Raw genomic sequence first — 22816 nt, forward strand, 5'->3', positions numbered from 1 at the left:
TTGAGCCATGGTGGGTTAACTGAAATTACAAACTTTGATAGGCTTTGTTTTTCAGATTAGTCTAAAAACACACATCTGCACAAATTTAGTGATTAAAAAACATCAGTGAAGTTGTGATCGTAGTTCACAAAAAAACACTGAGACTGACCGGAAATATGTTCAGTAAGAGTTAGTCCAAATGGATTCAGTTCTAAGAGGGGTGGGGTTGAAAGAAAGACGATTGTGTGGCAAGAACAGGAAAACTGCAATTAAAGTTTAACTGCTGTTAATACATAGTTGAAATTTCATAAGGAAGCTGAGTAAACATGTTAGTGAACAAATGACCGTCGTGCAGATCATTTAACAATATCTAATCAGATCAAGTGAAAAGGGCAGGGCTTTCTCCTTACAGTACAACTAGCTCATAAAGAGCCAGAAAAGACTTTAGATTTTGAACCTTGCAGAGCCTGGCCTGAGGATGCCGTTGCTTTTTGCAAATTCTTTGCTGAATGATGCCCTGGCATTAATTGGCGCATTGATGTGCCTCTACTACTTTGCTAAGTGTAGTTGGGGGCTCTTAGTTGGTGCCAGGGCTTACATTCTGCCCAAATTTTGGAGAACAGATCTGACGTCCTACGGGGATTGGGCTGGTAAGGTCATGGTTTATTTCTCGCTCTGACTTTCTTGATCTCTCCTGACTGTGTTAATTATTTTCCGTGTTGTGAACTCAGGGGCATAATCACTTTCAGGTACATCACCCAGTAGGGTTTCTGGATAGTGATCAGAATGGGGAGATCTAGCTGATTTCCACCAGAGGCAGGACAGAATGGTGAATAAATAATGAGTGTGTGACATTGCAAATTTCATACATATCGATGGTTATCTGTCGGTTGTGTTGGGGAATTTTAAAGAGGGTAGGCTGTTTCCAGAACATTCTGATTCCCAAAACTCACTTGGGATGGCAACCTGATGGAACAAAATAAACATAATTTTGAAGTAGGTGATCGCTCTGCCTAGGTTTGCTCATGTGCTGTCCTGAATTTGTTAATTCATGTTTTGCTTAAAATGTAATCAAATTGATCTCAGCCTGGGCAGCAATAGGCTGCTCCAGTGTAATCAGCTGTGGCTCAGTGGGTAGCACTCTTGCCTCTGAGTCTTAATGATGCCGGTGATGGACTGGGGTTTACAAACAACAGGTTATAGTCCAACTGTTTTATTTGAAAATCACAAGCTTTCGGAGGCTTTCTCCTTCGTCAGGTGAGTGTCAAGACTCATTGAAAATTACCGCATATATAGTCACCGAACAATGCCTGGTGATTACAGACAATCTTTCCAACTGCCCGTTATCAAGGCCATCAAATTAATTGAATAGTGTTCAGACAGAGAAACCTTAGATACCCCAGACAACTGAATATACAAACGGCCAGAACCAAAGAAAGAGAGGGAGAGAGAGAGAGAAACATCCGAAAGGAAGAGAAAGAGAGAGAATGACCAGTTGTATTAAAAACAGATAACTTTTTTTTTCCCCTGGTGGGATTACGTGTAGCGCGACATGAACCCAAGATCCCGGTTGAGGCCGTCCTCATGGGTGCAGAACTTGGCTATCAATTTCTGCTCGACGATTTTGCGTTGTCTTGTGTCTCGAAGGCCGCCTTGGAGAACGCTTACCCGAAGATCGGTGGCTGAATGTCCTTGACTTAAAGTCATTGGTTCTAAGCCCCACTCCAGAGACTTGAGCCCATAATCTAGGCTGACACTCCCAGTGCTGTACTGAGGGAGTACTGCACTATCGGAGAGTGCCGTCTTTTGGATGAGACATTAAACTGAGGCCCGATCTGTCCTTTTGGGGATGTAAAAGATCTCATGGCACTATTTAAAGAAGAACAGGGTGTTCTCCCCAGTGTCCTGGCATATTTATCTGTGAATGGCGCTGAATAAATACAATTCCTTCTTTCTTTAACGCTCTACCTTTAGAGATGGCCAACCCATCTCTAACCAGCCTTTTTGGCAAAGTCTTTAACATGTTGCTGAGAAGCCAAGGTGAGCAGCCAAGATTGAGAAGTAAATCGAGACGTAACGGTCAGGTTGGATTTAAAAGCCTGTAGTAGTAGGAGGAAGGGAATATTGAGAGAGGGAGGAGTACCACAATCATGGGAGAGAATGTCTTGGTTTCAACGAGAGAGAGAGAGAAAAGACAGAGCATGTAGGACAGTGTATGGAAGTTTAGGAAGACCAGAGAGGAAAGTTCACAAGAGGCAGTGCAATGGATTTCAGGGGGGGAATTTGGATAGGGCCTGTTTTCAGGCGGGAGTAGCACGATCAGCTATTACCCCGCGCCCAATGGTCCCTGCGCAGGCAGGACGAGATTTTCGTCAGGCCTGAGGATTCACCTGCAATCTGCATTGGAAATCAGCGTTGACCGAGGATTCCATGCAATTTGCACTTTCCACCAGCAGAGGAAGCTCCAATCTCTTAAAGGCAGGCTGTCTGTTAGAAATCTCTTGAAGATAGCTGGTACCTGTTATTTGCTGAATATAACAGCCTGCTGTCTGAACGGATATCAGACATGCACATGTAAAGCACAGATGCAAGTCCCATCCCTATGTTTACATACTGATGAGTTATGCTAAAGCAGTGAATTAAGGTTGTGCAACACTAAATCCCACATCCTGCAATCTGCATGCCAGACCTCACCAATCTGCCGATCTGAGAATCCGTGCACTAAGGTTCTTTGCTGATGCCTTGGTACAAGAGGTGGACAGAAGAAGGGACATCCTATATCCGCAGGGTGGGGGAGATGGGGAAGCAAGAGGCCCTCCAGATATACACCCAAAAGGCAGTAGGGGATGAAGTCAATGCCAGGCACACAGCATCATGAACATGGATGCAGTACAGGAAGAAGTTCAATGCTTTGAAATGAGTGGTCAAGGTGAGTGAGGTCAACTGTCAAGTGGCGTCTCCTACCAACCACACCACTAGCCACATCCACTCGTCCATGCACTACTGTCCCATCACCCACATACCAACAAATTCTTTCCATCAGCACTCAACACTTCCAATCAGATGCTTCCTCTCACCCTCACACATTACCACTGTTGCAAGCCGCTGAACCAGAACTCACAGGCCACACACACTGGCAGCTATTCATACATGACAGGCACATTGCCCAGACACATGTCCCGCTTTCTTGCAGGAGAAGGTAGCGCATATCAGCAGGCAGCAAGTGGCAGTGGCATTCAGCCCCTCGAGCCTGTTCAGCCATTCAATGAGATCATGGTGGACCTGTGACCTAATTCCATATTTCCACCTTAGCACCATATCCCTTAATATCCTTTGTTCACAGAAATCTATCAATCTCAGATTTAGAACTCACAATTGAGCTCGCATCAATTGCCGTTTGCAGAAGAGCTTCCCAAACTTCTCCCAACCTTTGCATATAAAAGCATTTCCTAATTTCACTCCTGCACGTCCTGGCCCTAACTGCTAGGCTATGCCCCCTAGTCCTCGTGTTCAACTATAAGAGACCTCCAGAAACAATTACAAATGTCTCTGTAGCCAGATGCAATAATCCAGCCACTAGCCTGTAAATGCTGCATGGTGCCTTTAAATAGCGCTGGTAGGGGGTCCTCCAGGCACTCTAAGACACGTTCAGATGGTCGGGGTTAAGACTGTGTGTTGAGTTGAACATTAAGTCCAAAAATGGTGTGTATCACTTTTAATCAGCATTGTACGCTGATTGAAGCCATTTTCTCCTTACTTTACCTGATTCCAGCGTTCGTTATCTGCGCCTGCGCTAACTCCTATATCAAGATGGCATCTGGCGCATGTCACGCAGGAAACGTGCGTGCGCTTCTAAGACGCCATCTTGGATGTCGGAGAGGCCGTGTAGTGCTGAAGCAACAGCCCAATTTAGCGCCCTCAGTGAGAGGAAAAGATTGTAAAAATAAATGAATTGTAAATCAGTAATGGATTTTTAATCCATTGCTTTTTCTAGTTGTGACAGGTGCCACCGCTGGGATTGGAAAGGCCTACGCTCATGAGGTAATACAAATCTCTGCCTTTGAGTTACTATCTATATTGTAATTGAATGATTAGAGTCAGGCTTAGTTATGTTTGCAACCATGTTTTTGTTACCTCCAGACTTGACTATTCCAAAGCTCTCCTGGCCAGCCTTCATCTTCCACCTTCTGTAAATTTGAGCTCATCCAATGCTCTGCTGCCCGTATCGTAACTTGCACCAAATCCCGCTCACCCATCACCCCTGTGCTCGCTGACCTACGTTGGCTCCCAGTCCGGCAATGCCTCGAGTTTAAGATTCTCATCCTTGTGTTCAAATCCCTCCATGCCTCGCCCCTCCCTATCTTTCTAACCTCCTACAACCCTCCAAGAACTCTGTGTTCCTCCAATTCTGGCTTCTTCAGCATCCCCCAATTCCTTCGCCCCACCATTGGCGGCTGTGCCTTTAGCTGCCTAGGCCCTAAGCTCTGGAATTCCCTCCCTAACCCTCTCCGTCTCTCCACTTCTCTCCTTTTTAAATCAGTTTTGTCTTTTCTTCTAATATCTCCTTATGTTGCTCGGCGTCAAATTTGTCTGATTATGCTCCTGTGAAGCGCCTTGGGACGTTTTGCCACGTTCAAGTTGCTGTATAATTGCAAGTTGTTATATTTCTAAAATATTCGGCTTTTTCTCCCCAGCTCTCCTGAAGGAGCTGAGTCCTGCTGGGCTACAAGTCCACAGTCAATGGGCATCTTCCAGTTACCTCTCAAGTGGCCATTCTTCACCTGGAAGTGGCCATTCTTCACCTGGCTTTTCAATTATGACGGCATCATGTTGGAGCCTGAACCCGAACCCGGACACCGATTGAGAGTGGGAAGCCTGCTGAATTCCCTTCCCTCCTCCCAAGGGTCGTGAGGACAATTGTAGTGCCCCAACTAATGCCCTGGTTGAGATCAGCTCTTCAGCAGAGACCCGAGATGGTATCTGGGATCTTCCTGGTCCATATGCCTCAGTACCACGCAGCCACTGAGCTATTCAGGTGCTCCTCCTTTTCTTCTGTTGGAACAAAGTATTGTGACAGTTGATCACAGCAGAATTTTCTCTCTCACGTCCGTACCCCACCCTGGCATGGTGCACAGCGTGGCCCATATGGCCGTTACCACACTGGCGGGGCACTGGATTAATGTGTTTCTTTCCCTGATTCCCAGTTGGCAAGAAGAGGGCTCAACGTGGTGCTGATCAGCCGGTCGTTGGAGAAGTTGAGAGCCATAGCGGAGGAGATAGGTAAGAACCATAGAAGACTACAGCACAGAGGGAGGCCATTCAGCCCATCGTATCAGTGCCGCCTCTTTGCTGGAGCAATCCAAAACTAATCCCACTGCATCGACTCATTAGAGGCACAGGTCAGTAGTTCAGTGACCCCCTGTGAGTACTACACATGATGACATAAGCCCCAATGGGAGGAAGTGGGAGGGAAACCTGGGAATGCAGAGGTCTTGTCAAATTTAACAACAGGACCTCGTTATCATTTTATTAACTCCATTTCTCATCCGGCAGCCGGCCAGATTTACAAGCTGGGAAAACCAGCGGTCGAAGGCCGCAGCAGGGGACTATTGGCATTCGGGGAACTTCTCTGGTTTGTGTGTGTTGTTGGCGGGGGTGGGGGGTGGGGGGAGAGGGGTCGACCAGCAATTGGGTGGGAGGGGAGACATCAGGCAACATTGTGGGTTGGTAGGGGACAGCCGATCGCAGCCGAAGATTTGCTTGAGGGGCTGGGGGGAAGCACACCTGCTGTCCTGGCCCACAAGCAGTGCTATAAAAAGCAGTTGCCTGCAGGATCCGGTTGCTCCCGCCTCCCTTTAGCTATCAGGTTTCCTGAACCCTGGGAAACCCGGCCAGAGCGAGTTACTCAGGCACCCCCAAACCCTCCAAGCTCAAAACTGAAGTGGATGGGGTCGGATTACCTAATTTAAAAATGTTTTGTTCCACCCCGCCATCCCTATCCTCTCCCACCTGTCATGAGGATGTTAAAATTATCCCCAAAGTCTCTGAATTTCTTCTGGTCTTTCGTAAGAGACGATATCACAACTAACTATTGGGGGCTACAATTGGCCTCAGTGCCTCTGGGTTATGGAGGGGGGTAAACTCAGCCAGGATTCCTGCTGCTGTTCACTATCCAATGCGCACTGCTTGAAAGTGCATCTGGTGAGGATCTGGCTTGGCGTGATGGCCCCCACTGTCGAATAGCCCACCAGCACCCATTGCCAGTGCTCACATATGAAGAACGGCCTTTTGGGGAAAATCAGCTGGCATCAGTGGGGAAAGTACCCCAGTGAGGGCCAGTGTCTTTGGAAGAGGGATCGGAGAACCCTGGGCACAGGCAACAAGAAACAGGTGGGATATGTTTCAAAACTCAATTAGAGCGAGGAACACATCCACCATTCGCTGTTGAAAATTAATTGAGAACCTCAGTATCAAATGACTCCGCAGACGCAAAGTGGAAAAAGGAAACTGTTGATTTTGGAATTCTGTTTACGTTTAAAAAATATCTCTCAAGCCATTCAAAAATGGGACTATTTGGCCCAAAACTGGATGGATGAGAAGCTGGCTCTTGCCTCGCCCCACACATCCACCCAAAAGGAACACCAAACATTTCTTTATTGGGCTGAAGCAAAATCTGCTCTGTTTTAAAACGATCCCCTTCGTAAATCAGGCACTGTGATACAAACTTGTTTGGGTGAGACGGAGCGTAGAATGATACTGGAATTTATTCGGGCTGTGGGATGATTTGTTTCCCTCTGGGTAATTGCAGAACAGCAGCAAGGTAAGAAAACCAAGATCATTCAGGCCGACTTCACTTCTGGGGCAGAGATCTACGGACCAATCGAGGCAGCGTTGAAGGACCTGAACATTGGAATCTTGGGTAATTCCATTTAGTTTTCAAAGTTTAGATTTTACCAACATTCGTATTTCTACAGGAATCCCTCTGCCTGGCAGGGAAAATCTCTGTGTACAGGTGTGAAAATAAGGAAAGCAATTTTTTTGTTGCATTTGTACTCCTGTGCACACTGAGGGGAAAGTATAAACCAGGAAACGGAACAATGTTGCTTATTCAATATCTTGTGATTTATTTTTTGTCTGTTGTCAGCCTATTAAACAACTAGATTAACATCATTAGAGATACAGTCAGTAACACAGTGCTGGGAGGGTGGGGTTAATGAGTGATCGTGAGGGAGCTGGATTAACGTCAGTATAGATACAGTCAGTGACGTGGAGACCGGGGTGGGGGGGAGGGTGGGGGTTGGTTCCTGAGCGAGACACTTGCTGATGTGATTCTGTTCTAATTGTCATTTTTCTTGTTACAGTAAACAATGTTGGGAAGACCTACACCATGGTTCCGTGTTACTTTCTAGATGTCCCAAATGTCGATAAGGTGTAGTACATTACACATTCCCCTAGATTGTGTGTTACATAGTACAATTATCTGGCCCATCATTCAGTCCAAGATCAGTATGGTCCACAGTTCATTTTATGTTCTATTTCTCTCTCTTCCAGGGAGAAATTGGTGCACATTTTGCCCTCCGACCCCTCCTTCTCCCACGCCCCCCTCCCACTCCCCTTCTGTAAGTCGTGCTCCTTGGGAGTACTGATTTCTGCAATCAGTCAGAATATTTACCCCAGAGTGGTTCAAATTCAGACTGTCTGAATGAAAGTCTCCTCTGTCTGGATATAAAGGGCAAACATGTTTGCGTTTGGAGCAATCCTGATCCGCTTCATAAGAACATAAGAACATAAGATGGGTCCACAGGACAAAGCAGCACCTGGCTCAGCAACAAATTGTCAATCCTGCTCGAGTGCCAAAGAATGCAGTGTGAAATGGAAAAATGTTGCTTTGCCGCAGTAGGGAGAGCTCTTCTGGGGCGGGGCCTTGAGTTGACAACCCTCCAGGATTGATCTGGAGTCTCCTGGAATTACAGATTAATCTCCTGGACATTGCTGCAAGTAACCTGGGAGAAAAATCATAGGGGTGCAAAAATCAAATTGTGTTTTGTTTTCATTTTCTTTAAACACTTTTGTTTATTAATTATAAAAAGATTGGAGATAGGAAAAACTGCTGTTTGACTTGGGGGGAGGTTTGTGGCAGGAGGTCATGTTCTGAAACCTCCAGGAATACACCCAACCAGAGCTGGCAACCCCTAGCTGGGCCTGAGGCCTGTGCTGAAAGGGGCAGAATGTACTGATGCATTGCAGGCTGTGTGCTGGGTGAGATCTTGCAAACTTAGTGTGCTAACTCTGATTAATTAAACTCTGTGTGGCTGTCACACTGACATCCTTGCAGTATGGTCTCCAATTGACCCGAGGGTCTGCTGAAAGCAATTGGTCTCTAACTGACCAAAAGGGTCTCACACACAGTTATGCACGACTGAACCTGGGCAGCAGAATACTGCATTGTGAGTTGCATGGCATAATGCTTCTGTCCTTGTATAACAGCATATCTTGTTTGTGCTTTTTTTTAAAAGAAAAGCAGGGCATGTCCCATTTTTAAACCGAGCATCACGCCATCAAGGCGCCTCGTGTAGAAGAAGGAATCACGAAGAATTAGGGTTAACAGAAACTTTATTTCTGACTGTGCTGCATGGCACTCCCAGGCACAACCCCATTGGCCTTTGCCAATTTGGTTGGGCTAGTGGGGTGCTGTGCAGTGTGTCCCTGGTTTAGGGAGAGGGAACATTGGCCACGGTCCCTGCTTCAGATCACTGTCCAGCGGGCCCTGCAGGAATTGTTATGCATGTGGACATCTGAAGAGAGGATCGTGCTTGGCTAAATGGTCAACTGTCCTGCTGACACCCGCTGCCTGAGCTCACACGTGGCGAATATCCACTCAGCAAGGTATCCGAGGGTAATTGGTACCTCAGTGGGATTCAATGACTTCAGAATGGGGTGGATAGAGATCAATCGGAAGACTTGTTTTAAAAAACACTGCTGTGTATGGTTGTTTCCATGGAGAACTTTCTAAATATGGTTTTATGTTTTTGTATTTCAGGAAATTCTTGATATCATGAACTGCAATGCCCTGTCTGTGCTGATGGTGAATATTCAAATACTGACATGTACTGTATGTTTAATTAAAGGGACAGTGTTCCCCCTGTTTGTCTGTGGGGGGGTCATATAATTGACATTGTGGTGCCACATCTGTAGCGAGAGCCTTCCCTGGGCAGGACCAGTGACTGACCAGACCGTTTCTGGCTGTTCCACCGACTCCACCCACCCCAGTAACTCTTGCGTACGACAAAACTGCCCCACTCCAGCACGTTGAGGGTTGATGTCATCCAGCTTTATTGAAAGGCTCAGATAATGTAGAAGTAATGTAGCTTCAGCACCGATTCTAAAACTGCAGAACAGGATTACAAAATTTGTAAGTTCAAGAGATTTAGAATAAATATTTGAACCCAGTAGCGGTCCGAAAAGGAGCTGGATCAGAATTTGATTAAGAATGGGTTTTGGAACAAGAGTAGGCCATTCAGCCCCTCAAGCCTGTTCCGCCTGTTGAAGGTAAACTTGGGTCAAATGCGCTGTGATTGTAGCATAGCTGATACCGGTGAAAACCTGTGGCTGAGGTTGAAATTTTCTTGACATATAATAATGACTCGGGTGTTCAGGGCACAATTTCAAAGTTTGCAGATGACACAAAACTTGGAAGGGTAGTAAACAGTGAGGAAGATAGTGATCGACTTCAAGAGGATATAGACAGGCTGGTGGCATGGGTGGACACGTGGCAGATGAAATTTAATGCAGAAAAATGCAAAGTGATATATTTTGGTAGGAAGAACGAGGAGAGGCAATAAACCAGAGGGCAAAACTCTAAAAGGGGTACAGAGAGATCTGGGGGTATATGTGCACAAATCGTTGAAGGTACCAGGGCAGATTGAGAATGTGGTTAAAAAAGCATGCGGGATTTTTTTTTTTTGTTCATGGGATGTGGGCGTCGCTGCGAGGCCAGCATTTATTGCCCATCCCTAATTGCCCTTGAGCAGGTGGTGGTGAGCCACCTTCTTGAACCGCTGCAGTCCGTGTGGTGAAGGTTCTCCCACAGTGCTGTTAGGTACGGAGTTCCAGGAGTTTGACCCAGCGACGATGAAGGAACGGCGATATATTTCCAAGTCGGGATGGTGTGTGACTTGGAGGGGAACGTGCAGGTTGTGTTGTTCCCATGTGCCTGCTGCTCTTGTCCTAGGTGGTTGAGGTCATGGGTTTGGGAAGTGCTGTCGAAGAAGCCTTGGCGAGTTGCTGCAGTGCATCCTGTGGATGGTGCACACTGCAGCCACACTGCACGGGTGGTGAAGGGAGTGAATGTTTAGGATGGTGGATGGGGTGCCAATCAAGCGGGCTGCTTTGTCCTGGATCGTGTCGAGCTTCTTTAGTATTATTGGAGCTGCACTCATCCAAGCAAGTGGAGAGTATTCCATCACACTCCTGACTTGTGCCTTGCAGATGGTGGATAGGCTTTGGGGAGTCAGGAGGTGAGTCACTCACCGCAGAATACCCAGCCTCTGATCTGCTCTTGTAGCCACTGTATTTATATGGCTGGTCCAGTTAAGTTTCTGGTCAATGGTGACCCCCAGTATGTTGATGGTGGGGGATTTGGCGATGGTAATGCCGTTTAATGTCAAGGGATAGGTGGTTAGATACTCTCTTGTTGGAGATAGTCATTGCCTGGCACTTGTCTGGCGCGAATGTTACTTGCCACTTATCAGCCCAAGCCTGGATGTTGTCCAGGTCTTGCTGCATGTGGGCACAGACAGCTTCATTATCTGAGGGGTTGCGAATGGAACTGAACACTGTGCAATCATCAGCGAACATCCCCATTTCTGACCTTACGATGGAGGGAAGGTCATTGATGAAGCAGCTGAAGATGGTTGGGCCGAGGACACTGCCCTGAGGGATCCTGGGCTTTATAAATAGAGGCATAGAGTACAAAAGTATGGAAGTCATGATGAACCTTTATAAAACATTGGTTCGGCCACAACTGGAGTATTGTGTGTAGTTCTGGGCACCGCACTTTAGGAAAGATGCAAAGACCTTGGAGAAGGTGCAAAAGAGATTTGCTGGAATAATTCCAGGCATGAGGGATTTCAGTTACATGGGTCGACTGGAGAAACTGGGGTTGTTCTCCATTGAATAGAGACGGTTGCAAGGAGGTTTGATGGAGGTACTCAAAATCTTGAAGGGTCTAGACAGAGTAGATAGAGAGAAACTGTTCCCATTGACGGAAGGGTCAAGGACCAGCAGACATAGATTTCAAGTGATTGGCAGAAGAACCAAAGATGACATGAGGAAAAACATTTTTACACAGCGAGTGGTTAGGATCTGGAATGCACTGCCAAAGGGGATGGTAGAGGCAGATTCAATCATGGCCTTCAAACGGGAACTGGATAAGTACTTGAAAGGAAAAAATAGGGATAGGGCGGGGGAATGGGACGAGCTGGATTGCTCTTGCATGGAGCCGGCGCGGACTCGATGGACTGAATGGCCTCTTTCCATCTGTAAACTTTCTATGATTCTATGAAATGATAACAGGTTTAATGACCGACTAACACCCTGCAGTTTTCCTGTGCCTCACCCGGAGATTAAGTAACTTGGGTTGAGTTGATGGCGTTGAACATTGTGTGGTCTGTAGTTGACCTGGTGTCCTCCCTACTCGAGACATCTTTTTCTAAAAGCTGTTTTAAATCCCTAATTTCCTTTTCATGTCCTCTAATCGTATTTTTCTGGGTCAATTTGAAGTAACATTCCATTTCTGACTGGGCTTTTCTTACCATTTGTTTACTGTCCAATTTTTTTCCCTTGCTTGGGCACAGTTCCACCAGGACTGACTGGCTGCCCTCCAGAATCCCACCCGAATGACCCTTCATCATGTGTGATCCTGGCATGAGCCTGTCCTCACCTGATACCCACATTGTACTTGCCAGCAGTGGACACAGGGCAGCAATCAAGAGCAGGCATCATGCTGATTTTTCTTCCTCTCTTTCCCTGGCCAAGGGGCCTTGAAACCAATTATAGGAGCTACTTACTGCCCTGGCTGTGATCAGCTGACTTTTCACACAGCAGGGCTTAATCCTGGGACCTTTTGGTCGATGTTGTCCAGTACCAAAGAGGGTGGTCCCACTGAGCCATTAGGGAGTTCTATCGCACTATCAAATGCTGCGTGGGAACTGGGTACTGAAATTATGTAGTGGCCTTTCACGTCTGGTACCTGGATTCAAATCCAGCCCTGACCAGTGGGATGAAGGCCTCCTCTATCTACTGGTCGTCAGGGATATGTGGAAGGAGTTTGAGTGGTCTCAATCCAGTTCTTACTGGGCCTGAGTCAACGGAAGGAACCACCTCTAATTCGGCAAGAGTTCGGTGCCAGCTGTGGCTCAGTGGGTAGGACTCTCTCATCTCTGAATCAGAAGCTTTACCTCCACCCACCCCCCACCCCGCCCCCCAACCCAGTAGGGAACTGCCTAGCCTTTGCTTGTTGCCTCTCACAGCAGCGAGCTTGAGATCAGGAGCTGTGAGGCAATGTACAAACTCATGACCTACACTGCAATGATAATGACACTTCACTCTCTCTTTCCCTGGTGGGAAGACTCTCTTCCACTTACAAGGGTTAGTTTGCTTTTTTTTTTGTTCTGGCTGAGAATTCCAGGTTGACGACCTCATTGAGGACTTGCAGTTCTTACTGAACTTGTTTTTTCTTGCCCCATTAATGGCATTTTCAGTTCGGAGGATCTGCATGTGTGCTCCAGTTGCCATGATCCCATCCCGGGCTTACGGCAGCCAGCAGTCCTTGCCAAGCCCATGTGGCTGACTGAGGGTTGAGAAGTGACAGGAGTACCGTGCACATTGTGCTAAGCTCTGGAAATCCCTCTCGAAACCTCTCTGCCTCTCTAGTACCTCTCCTTTTAAGATGCTCCTTAAAACCTACTTCTTTGAGCAAGCTTTTGGCCAGCTGTCCTCATATTTCCCTATGTGGCTCGGTGTCAAATTTTGTCTGATTACGGTCCTGTGAAGCACCCTGGGATGTTTTACTATGTTAAAGGTGCTATATAAATGCAAGTTGTTGAATTGCCATTTTAAATGTTTCCCATTAGCAGACTATTAAAGTGTGAGCTCGACAGCTTCCAATAATCACGGCAGGGATTTACACATTAAAAAAATTGTGAAGTTGGTGGCACTCCTCAGATAATGAAGCAGTCCGTGCCCGCATGCAGCAAGACCTGGACAACATCCAGGCTTGGGCTGATAAGTGTAACATTCGCTCCAGACAAGTGCCAGGCAATGACCATCTCCAACAAGAGAGAGTCTAACCAACTCCACTTGACATTCAACGGCATTACCATTGCCGAATCCCCCACCATCAACATCCTGGGGGTCACCAATGACCAGAAACGTAACTGGACCAACCTCATAAATACTGTGGCTACAAGAGCAGGTCAGAGTCTGGGTATTCTTCAGCGAGTGACTCACCTCCTGACTCCCCAAAGCCTTTCCACCATCTACAAGGCACAAGTTAGGAGTGTGATGGAATACTCTCCACTTGCCTGGATGAATGCAGCTGGAACGGCACCCAAGATGGTCGACACCATCCAGGATAAAACAGCCCGATTGATTGGCACCCCATCCACCATCCTAAACATTCACTCCCTTCACCACCAGCGCACCATGGCTGCAGTGTGTGCTATCTACAGGATGTACTGCAGCAAATCGCCAAGGCTTCTTCGACAGCACCTCCCAAACCCGCGACCTCTACCACCTAGAAGGACAATGGCAGGAGGCGCATGGGAACAACACCACCTGCACGTTCCCCTCCAAGTCACACACCATCCCAACTTGGAAATATATCACCGTTCCTTCATTGTCGCTGGGTCAAAATCCTGGAACTCCCTACCTAACAGCACTGTGGGAGAATCTTCACCACACGGACTGCAGTGGTTCAAGAAGGCGGTTCACTACCACCTTCTCAAGGGCAATTAGGGATGGACAATAAATTTTGGCCTTGCCTGCGATGCCCACATCCCATGAACGAATTTAAAAAAACTTATTAATATTTCTCCATTTGCGAGCGTGTCGTATCGAACTAACTCCTGCCTCTTTTCTCCTTGGCAGATGACCAGAATTGTCCTGCCCCACATGCTGGAAAGGTATGGTAGCAGCTTGTTACTCGGGATGTCAGGGTTACTTTATTATCAAGTGCAACCATTGCGGGCGGGGTCGAGTTTGATGTTTGCTTTGTGGCTGAGTTAAAATTTGGTGGAACGTATGCAAAATGGGGGGTGGGGATGGGAAATGGACCAATTGTTAAAATTTGGACTGCTGGGGTCCAGTTTGCATTCTAGAAATTGCTAGGGTGGGGGGAGGTGGTGAGTTTTCTCCTCTTCAAAACTGAATGTTAAGCAGGAAATACACAGAATCATAGAAAGGTTACAGCACGGAAGGAGGCCGTTCGGCCCATTGAGTCCACGCTGGCTCTATGCAAGAGCAGTCCAGCTAGTCTCACTCCCCAGCCCTTTCTCCGAAGCCCTGCAAATGTTTTCCTTTCAAGTACTTATCCAGTTCCATTTTGAAGGCCATGATTGAATCTGCCTCCACCACATCCTCGGGTACTGCATTCCAGATCCTAACGACTCGCTGTGCAAAAAAGTTTATCCTCTTGTCGCCTTTTGTTCTTTTGCCAATCACCTTAAATCTATGTCCTCTGGTTCTTGACCCTTCTGCCAATGGGAACAATTTCTCTCTGTCTAGACCCTTCATGATTTTGAATTCCACTATCAAATCTCCTCGCAACCATCTCTGTTCCAAGGAGAGCAACCCTAGTTTCTCCAGTCTGTCCACGTAACTAAAGTCCCTCATCCCTGGAATCATTCCAGTAAATCTCTTCTGCACCCTCTCTAAGGCCGTCACATCTTTCCTAAGGTACAGTGCCCAGAACTGGACACAATACTCCAGTTATGGCCGAACCAGTGTTTTATAAAGGTTCATCATGACTTCCATACTTTTGTACTCTATGCCTCTATTTATAAAGCCCAGGTTCCCGTATGCTTTTTTAACCGCTTTCTCAACCTGTCCTGCCATCTTCAACGATTTGTGCACATATCCACCCATATCTCTCTGTTCCCGTACACCTTTTAGAGTTGTGCCCTCTAATTTATATTGCCTCTCCTCGTTCTTCCTACTTACCATCACGAGGCAATTAAGAAAAGTGAATTGCAAATTGCATTTTTACCACCAGAGTCACTGCTCCAGGAGTTAACAGCTACATAATTTAGTTCCTTCACACACGTTGACGATCTCAAACTTGCCTCAAACGTGGTGTGGGGGGAGAGAGGCAGAGCTCACATGGGATTGGGGCAGTCTTGCGTGTTTGATGCTCTAGCTTTGTACCCACGGGCCTAAGGTCGTATCAAAGTAACTCCTGCCTGTTTCCTCCTCGGCAGAGGAGATGTTAAATCGTCTCACCCCGTCAGCCCTCTCAGGTGGACGTAAAATATCCCACAGCACTTTAAGAAGAGCAAGGGAGTGCTCCGCGATTTCCTGGGGCCAATATTTATTCCTCAACCAACATCACTAAAAACAGGTTATCTGGTCATTATCACATTGCTGTTTGTGGGATCTTGCTGTGTGCACATTGGCTGCTGCATTTCCGACATTACTACAGTGACTACACTTCAAAAGTACTTCATTGGCTGTAAGGATCTTTGGGACGTCCTGAGGTCATGAAAGGTGCTATATAAATGCATGTTCTTTCTTTCTAAACATGTGGTAAGGATGTGAACTGCATCAGAGGTGACACAATCTGTCAGCTGCTGTGCCTGCTAATAAATGGCATTTGCAATTCCATATCCTAATTTTCCATAACACATACTTCTTGCTTAATACCGTCCTCTCAACTCATGTGGCAAAGTATATGCTGACTTTTTTTTGTGAATGTCATTTCAGATTTCCCTTCAGCAGCCAAGTTGCCCCCCGCCCCTCCTTATCACCCTCCCCCAATTTTCATCTGTCCTCCTGAAGACGTTTCCTCTTGCTGGGGTATGATGCCACAGCGAGTGGTTAGGATCTGGAATGCGCTGCCCGAGGGGGTGGTGGAGGCCTTCAAAAGGGAACTGGATAAGTACTTGAAAGGAAAAAATTTGTAGGGCTACGGGGACAGGGTGGTGGAGTGGGTCCAGCTGGATTGCTCACACACAGAGCTGGCGCGGACTTGATGGGCCAAATGACTTCCTTCCGTGCTGTAACCTTTCTATGATTCTCGGCAACGCGCCCGGTGGCCGTTCTTCATTCATAAACTTAGACAGTGAGTGTAGCCATGCTACTTGACTGCGGGGGCATCATAGCCAAGCTCGATTCTGCTCTTACCCCACTGTCTGTCTCTTTTCCCCTTTCTCCCACTCACCCACCTCGCGCACCCAACAGGGATCATCGATAATGATCAAGAGAAGGAATACTGACTGACTATATTTTTCCTTCTCCAGTCTAGGGGCACTGAGGCCAATTGCAGCACACCAGCTGCTGCCCTTGGCCCAGCTCAGACTGGGGATTGAACCTTCCTGGTCTGTATGATCAGCAGCACAGGAGGTGGCACATTTAAGCTATGTGAGTCGGGGGAGGGAGCAATGGTGTGGAGTCTGCACGCATGTGTTGATGATATGTTACAGTCACACAGTAATGTATTTCAAGTGGGAGAAGACCATCGGTCCACGAGTGTTGACGTTTAGTGGATGAGAAGTGTTTATTTTGCTTCCTTCTGTTGTATGAGGGTCTGCCCTTTGTCCCTGCCCCCTATACTTGTATGGGTGGTTACCGTGTGCCACTCCAGCACTGCCCCTGACAACACCCATTTCAGAAGCGTTGCTGAAGATCATCCTAGCTACAATCACCTTGACTACAGCCTGCTGTGAGGCAGCAATATCGTTTGGAGTGGGATATCGGGTGAGAGGGCCTTTAACTGTCCATTTTGTTTGTACTCCCACTTTGTTAAAATCATGATTCGCTTTATCCCCTACTCAAATTGATTCTTTCCCAGCACCTCCAATCTGTGGAGCTCCTTACCCTCTGTCTCGCCCTTCATCTTACGATCTACGGGCTTTGAAATCCCAAGCTTGGTGTCACCTATCCCCTATTTCTTGACTTCACCTCAAAATCTTCTCTCCCACTCTTTCCGATCTCGGTGATGCCGTGCACCGTGGCCCTCGGCCTTTCTCCACTTCAAAAGAAAAATTGTCTCCATGTTCTTGTTGATGGTGTTTGTTTTTGAACTTGGCAGGAAAAAGGGCGTCATCATCAACATCTCTTCAGAAGCTGGGACTCACCCACATCCACTGCTCACCATGTATTCAGCTACCAAGGTGTTTTTTTTATTATTATTTAACTGGCTCAGTCGGTAGCACTCTCTCGCCTCCAAGTCAGAAGGTTGTGGGTTCGAGCCCCCACTCCAGAGGTTTGGGCTGTAACCCAGGTTGACACTCGAGTGCTGCATTGTCAATAGATGCTGCCCTTTGGATGGGATGTTAAGCTGAGGCCTGACTGCCTGTTCCAGTGGCTCAATGGATGTCCCCAGCTTAGGGCCTGGGGCAGCAGAGAAGTGATTTCTGCTCATTTCCGGCGACTGTAGAAATCACAGACTTAAGTAATGTGAATATTTTGAGTGATGGGCAAAAGGGGCTAGAGGAGTTGTTCTTTTGATGACTGAGTTCTTCAGTCTGGGATCTTCTTCTCCCACAGGCCTTTGTTGACTTCTTTTCTCGAGCACTGAACGCAGAGTACAAGTCAAAGGGGATTATCGTACAGGTATTTCAAAATAACTGCTACTTTTTTTCCTTCTTCCTGCTGAGTAAAAATACTCAATATAAAATGAGAATTGTAGAATGGACTTCACAGCTTTAGGAGTGACTAGGATTGTCGGATAACCGAAGCATGTGAGTTGGGCTATGCTCATTCTTTGCCCAGTCTTGGTTGGTGTCGCAGAATGGTGCTTCACCCTGTGTTGTTTTGAGGTGTCAGCCTTGGCTCAGTGATAGCACTCTCTCACCTCTGAATCTGAAGGTTGTGGGTTCAAGCTCCATTTCAAAGACTTGAACCCATCGTCTAGGCTTGTGCTCCAGTGCAGTACTGAAGGAGTGCTGCATTGTCGGAGGTACCATCTTTCGGATGAGATGTTAGAACCGAGGCCCCATCTGCCCTTTCAGGTGGATGTAAAAGATCCCATGGCACTATTTCAAAGAAGAGTGAAGAAGAGAATAACTCTTGCTTTCCCAAGCAACATTTATCCTTAAAGCAATATCATTAAAACAAGATTATCTGGTCATTTGTCTCATTGTTGTTTGTGGGAGCTTGCTGTGTGCAAATTAGCTGCTGCATTTCTCTACATTACAACTGTGAAGTGCTTTGGAACATCCTGAAGTCATGAAAGGCGCTATATAAATTTAAGTTCTTCTTTCTTTATAGATATTGAATAGCCGGTAACACCCACTGCCTGGGCTCACGTGCAGAGAATGGTCAATTGAGTGTGGTACTTGTGGGCTCTTGGTGCCTTTCAAACTGTACTCATTTTCAGGGCAGAAGGGGGACAAAGTTGAAGGAAAAATTATCCTGGCATGTTTTGAGATTGGGTGGTCCAGTTGGTTAGTTGACTAGCACCTGGGGTGGAATCCAGCCTAGACTGGTGGGAAGAAAGTCTCTCTATCTCCTGAATTTAAGTAAGAAGGATCTGTTGATAGGGTTAGATGAAGTAGGGTGGGAGGAGGCTTGTGTGGAGCATAAACACCGGCACGGACCAGTTGGGCCGAATGACCTGTTTCTGTGCAGTAAATTCGATGCAAAAAGTCTGAGCCCAGTTTCTTGTTGCTCTGAATCCCTGGCACAAAATGTCTTTGATTGGCCGTTCCACACAGAAACCTCAAGAACGGCTGGTTTCGGAGATTGAAATGTCTAAATTATACAGGAGGGAGAGTTACTCTGAGGTGAAGGCACACTAATCATTCTGTATCTGATCTTGGGAGTGCTTGATGGCAGCTTGGCTCAGTTGATAGCACTTTCACTTCCTGAGTCAGAGGGTTTTGGGTTCAAGCCCCATTGTGGACTTGAGCACATAATCTAGACTGGCACTTCAGTGCAGTGCTGAAGGAACACTGCATTATCGAATGAGATGTTAAACTGAGGATAAGAAAAAGAGAAAATGCTGGAGAAGCTCAGCAGGTCAAGTAATATCTGTGGAGAAAGAAACAGAGTTAACATTTCAGGTCGAAGACCTTCTGTCAGAACTGGAAAATGTTAAAAGAGTTAAAGTTTTTGAGCAAGTACAGAGCCAGGGAAAGGAAGGGAGGGTGGGGAGGGGAGGAAAGAACAAAAGGTAAGGCCTGTGATAGGGTAGAGGGCAGGAGTGATTAAATGGTAAAAGGGATGATGGTACAAGCAAGGAGGGTGGTAATGGGACAGGTTAAGAAACAAAAGATTGATCAGGAGTAACTAAATGGCAGCAGCAGAACCAGTACCAGCACTGGCTGACCGAAAAAATGGGAGCAGTGGTTATGATCTGAAGTTATTGAAATCAGTGTTGAGTCCGGAAGGTTGTAAAGTGCCTAAACAAAAGATGAGGTGCTGTTCCTCGAGCTTACATTGAGCTTCATTGGAACAGTGTAAGAGGCCGAGGACAGAGGGGTCAGATTAGGGGTGGGAAGGGGAATTAAAATGGCAAGGGACCGGCAGGTCAGGGTCACACTTGCGGACTGAGCGGAGGTGTTCAGCAAAGCAATCACCCAGTCTGCGTTTGATCTCACCAGTGTGGAGGAGCCTGCATTGTGTGGAGCAAATACAGTATACTAAATTGAAAGAAGTACAAGTAAACCGCTGTTTCACCTGGAAGGAGTGTTTGGAGCCCTGGACGGTGGGAAGGGAGGAGGTGAAGGGGCAGGTGTTGCATCTCCTATGCTCGCATGGGAAGGTGCCATGGTGGGGGAGAGCTGGTGTTAGGACTCGAGGGCTCGTCTGCCTGCTCAGGTGGGCACTATTCGAAGAGGCATTTTCCTGGTGCCCTGGCCAATAGTTCTCCCTCAACTAATAACACCAAAACCAGATGAACTGGTTATTCATCTAGTTGGCTGTCTGTGGGACTTGGCTGTGCTGTGTTTGTTTATTTAACAATGACTACACTTCAAAATTAATTTGTTAGTGCTTGGAAAAGTCCTGGGGACATAAGACATTATATAATTTGCCTTCTTTCTCATCCCCAGTCCATGCTGTGCTAATGGGCATTGTTGGCAGAGCTTTATGCTGCTACTAACACACATCATATGTGACTTGAGAATACTGGATGCGAAAAGTGCGATGTTATCCCTGATCTTGAATTAGATAACAACAACTTGCATTTATATAGCACCTTTAATGTAGTAAAACATCCCAAGATGTTTCACAGGAACATTATCAGACAAAATTTGACACCAAGCCACATAGGGAGATATTAGGGCAGTGGTCAAAAGTTAGGTTTTAAGGAATGTCTTAAAGGAGGATAGAGAGGTGGAGAGGTTTAGGGAGGGAATTCCAGAGCTTAGGGCCTGGACAGCTGAAGGCACGGCCATCACTGGTGGAGCCAAGGAAATTGGGGATGCGCAAGAGGCCAGAAATGCACAATGGGCTGAATGGTCTCCTTCTGTGCTGTATCATCCTCGGAGGGTTGCAGGGCTGGATGAAGTTACAGGGATCGGGAGAGTCGAGGCCATGGGGAGATTTGAACACAAGGTTGATAATTTTAAATTTGAGGCGTTGCTGGACCGGGAACCAATGTAGGTCAGCAAGCACAAGGACGATGGGCGAACGAGACTTGGTGCGAGTTGGGATATGGGCAGCAGAGTTTTGGATGAGCTCAAGTTTACGCAGGGTGGAAGATGGGAGATCGGCCAGGAGAGTATTTACTATCTTTCTTCCCACCCCAAATAATAGAGAAATATTATGGAAATAAGTACGCAGCATGGCTGAGGGAGATGTTGTTTTTCAGTGCGTGCAGCCCCTTTTAGTCTCCACCAACATGACACGCATGGAAACCAGTATTTTTGTGAAGCAAGCAGATGACTACGTCCGAGAAGCACTGAACACGGTTGGGATAACAGAACAGACGAACGGCTGCTTGGCCCATGCTGTGCAGGTAAGCGCTAAAGTTAATGGAAGGATGATAGACTGCCGCACTGTGCCTCGGTGTGTAACTGTACCTCCAGGCATGGAGCTAAGCCGTACATGGTGGGTTCGATCCCATTTTGTGTATTTTGCTGGGGCAGGAGTTGAGATGCTGCAGCGACCCTGAGTGGGGGAGGGGAAGAAAATAGCAAATGTCCCATCTGCTCGCTATCAGTGATTCCTGATGTGAAGAGGACATCAGGTGAGCATAGGATTAGGCCTTACCATGATGCCTGCCATGGTCGAATATGCTGCTGCCAGTCATTGTCTAGACTCGCATGTGAACGGCCATTTTAGGCGTTGTGCCTGTGAAAACACACTAAACCAAGAGTCAGTGCCCTCGGGAGAGGCAGAGAGAAATTGGGGGAGGGAAGGAAGAGACTGCCTCGTGATAGCACAGCACTTGGCCTCAATGCCACAGGGTGGGCTGGTAGACTATGGGTTTGAAATCCTCCATGCACCACATATGCCTGCTAATGTGGGAGGTGACAATTGGAGGCCTTGCACTTCCTAATTTTGGTTTGGGAAGCAATTGGAGAACCAAAATTGGCCTTGGTGCTGGAGAGAGTGTGGGGGGGGGGGGTAATCCAGCCAGAATTCCTGCTATCCAGTCACCCCAGCGGACAGTGGGCATGTGTGCATATCAGGTGAGTGGCGGACCCGGCTGTGTTACCGCTCCCTTTCTCTCCTCCGCCCCCCCACCCCCGATGATTAAGTATCTTTGGAGCCACCTCCCTGTCTTGGTTGACACAATAAAAATGGGCAGTCAGGGAAGTAATGGAAGGTGGCCAGTGCCTGAGGAGCAGTTCCTTGCTGAGATTCAGCACCCTAATATCGGGCAACACTTGCTGAGCCATCCAGGGAACTCCGCACTCCACCCCTTCAACTGCAAGATGATCAGCAGTTTGCCCAAGGAACAGGAAGTGTTGTATCATGTGAATGGAGGGGGAGGGAAGGGGTGATAGTCATGTTGCGATCAGGTGTCAGTTTCTCCGAATAAGACTCTTTTTCTAATCTGTTTCTCCAGCATTTCTTCTTCGAAATGCTGTGCCCGGGATGGCTCCGACTGACCCAGGTGTACATAAATAATTTCAAGAGGTATTGTGAAAAGAGAAGGCCATTGCTGGAGAAATACAAGATGACATAGCCGGAATGTGATTCGAGGGGTTAGGGGACCATTTGTCATTGCCCCTTCACCACCACCAACCCCTCTACTAAACAGTCCTCTGATCCAAAAACCACTGGCTGCTGATAAGTTTTTTTTTGTGTCTTTACTTTCTACAATAAAAATAAAATCCTCTCGCTGATGTTGCAGCCGCTTCTTATTGCCTTTGTAAAGACGTCTGCGGTTCTCGCTGTTTTGCCAACTGCTGATTTGCTGTCCTTGTGGCGAGATCCCTGAACACTTTTTTCCCTTCTGTTTGAAGTGAGATCGGAGTGACGAGTTCATGTCGTTGCTTTGGTTGCCTGCAATTCATTGAAGTAGCAAGCATTTTGAGCTTGACAAATATTAACAGCTGTGACGTGTTTGTATATTTGTTATATTCAATGTAAGATGTTTGACTTGCACGAGCGTCAGGGAGACAGGGAGGAAAAAAACCCAAAGTGAAGTCAACACAAGGGGAGGAGC

The 22816-nt window shown here is 47.1% G+C and overlaps 1 protein-coding gene across 1 annotated transcript; it reads left to right on the forward strand.

Annotated features, from left to right (window-relative positions):
* The first annotated feature begins 387 nt into the window (after positions 1-387).
* On the forward strand, positions 388-22493 carry LOC137302512 (very-long-chain 3-oxoacyl-CoA reductase-like). Its single transcript, XM_067972227.1, has 11 exons — positions 388-629; positions 3974-4020; positions 5184-5259; positions 6788-6898; positions 7341-7408; positions 9020-9064; positions 14128-14162; positions 17285-17366; positions 17743-17808; positions 21011-21157; positions 22214-22493. Exons 1-11 carry the CDS (start codon positions 458-460, stop codon positions 22331-22333), a joined length of 969 nt encoding a protein of 322 aa, XP_067828328.1. The 5' UTR covers positions 388-457; the 3' UTR covers positions 22334-22493.
* Positions 22494-22816: the final 323 nt, after the last annotated feature.

Source organism: Heptranchias perlo, chromosome 35 (genome assembly GCF_035084215.1).
Source record: "Heptranchias perlo isolate sHepPer1 chromosome 35, sHepPer1.hap1, whole genome shotgun sequence".
Lineage (NCBI taxonomy): Eukaryota > Metazoa > Chordata > Chondrichthyes > Hexanchiformes > Hexanchidae > Heptranchias > Heptranchias perlo.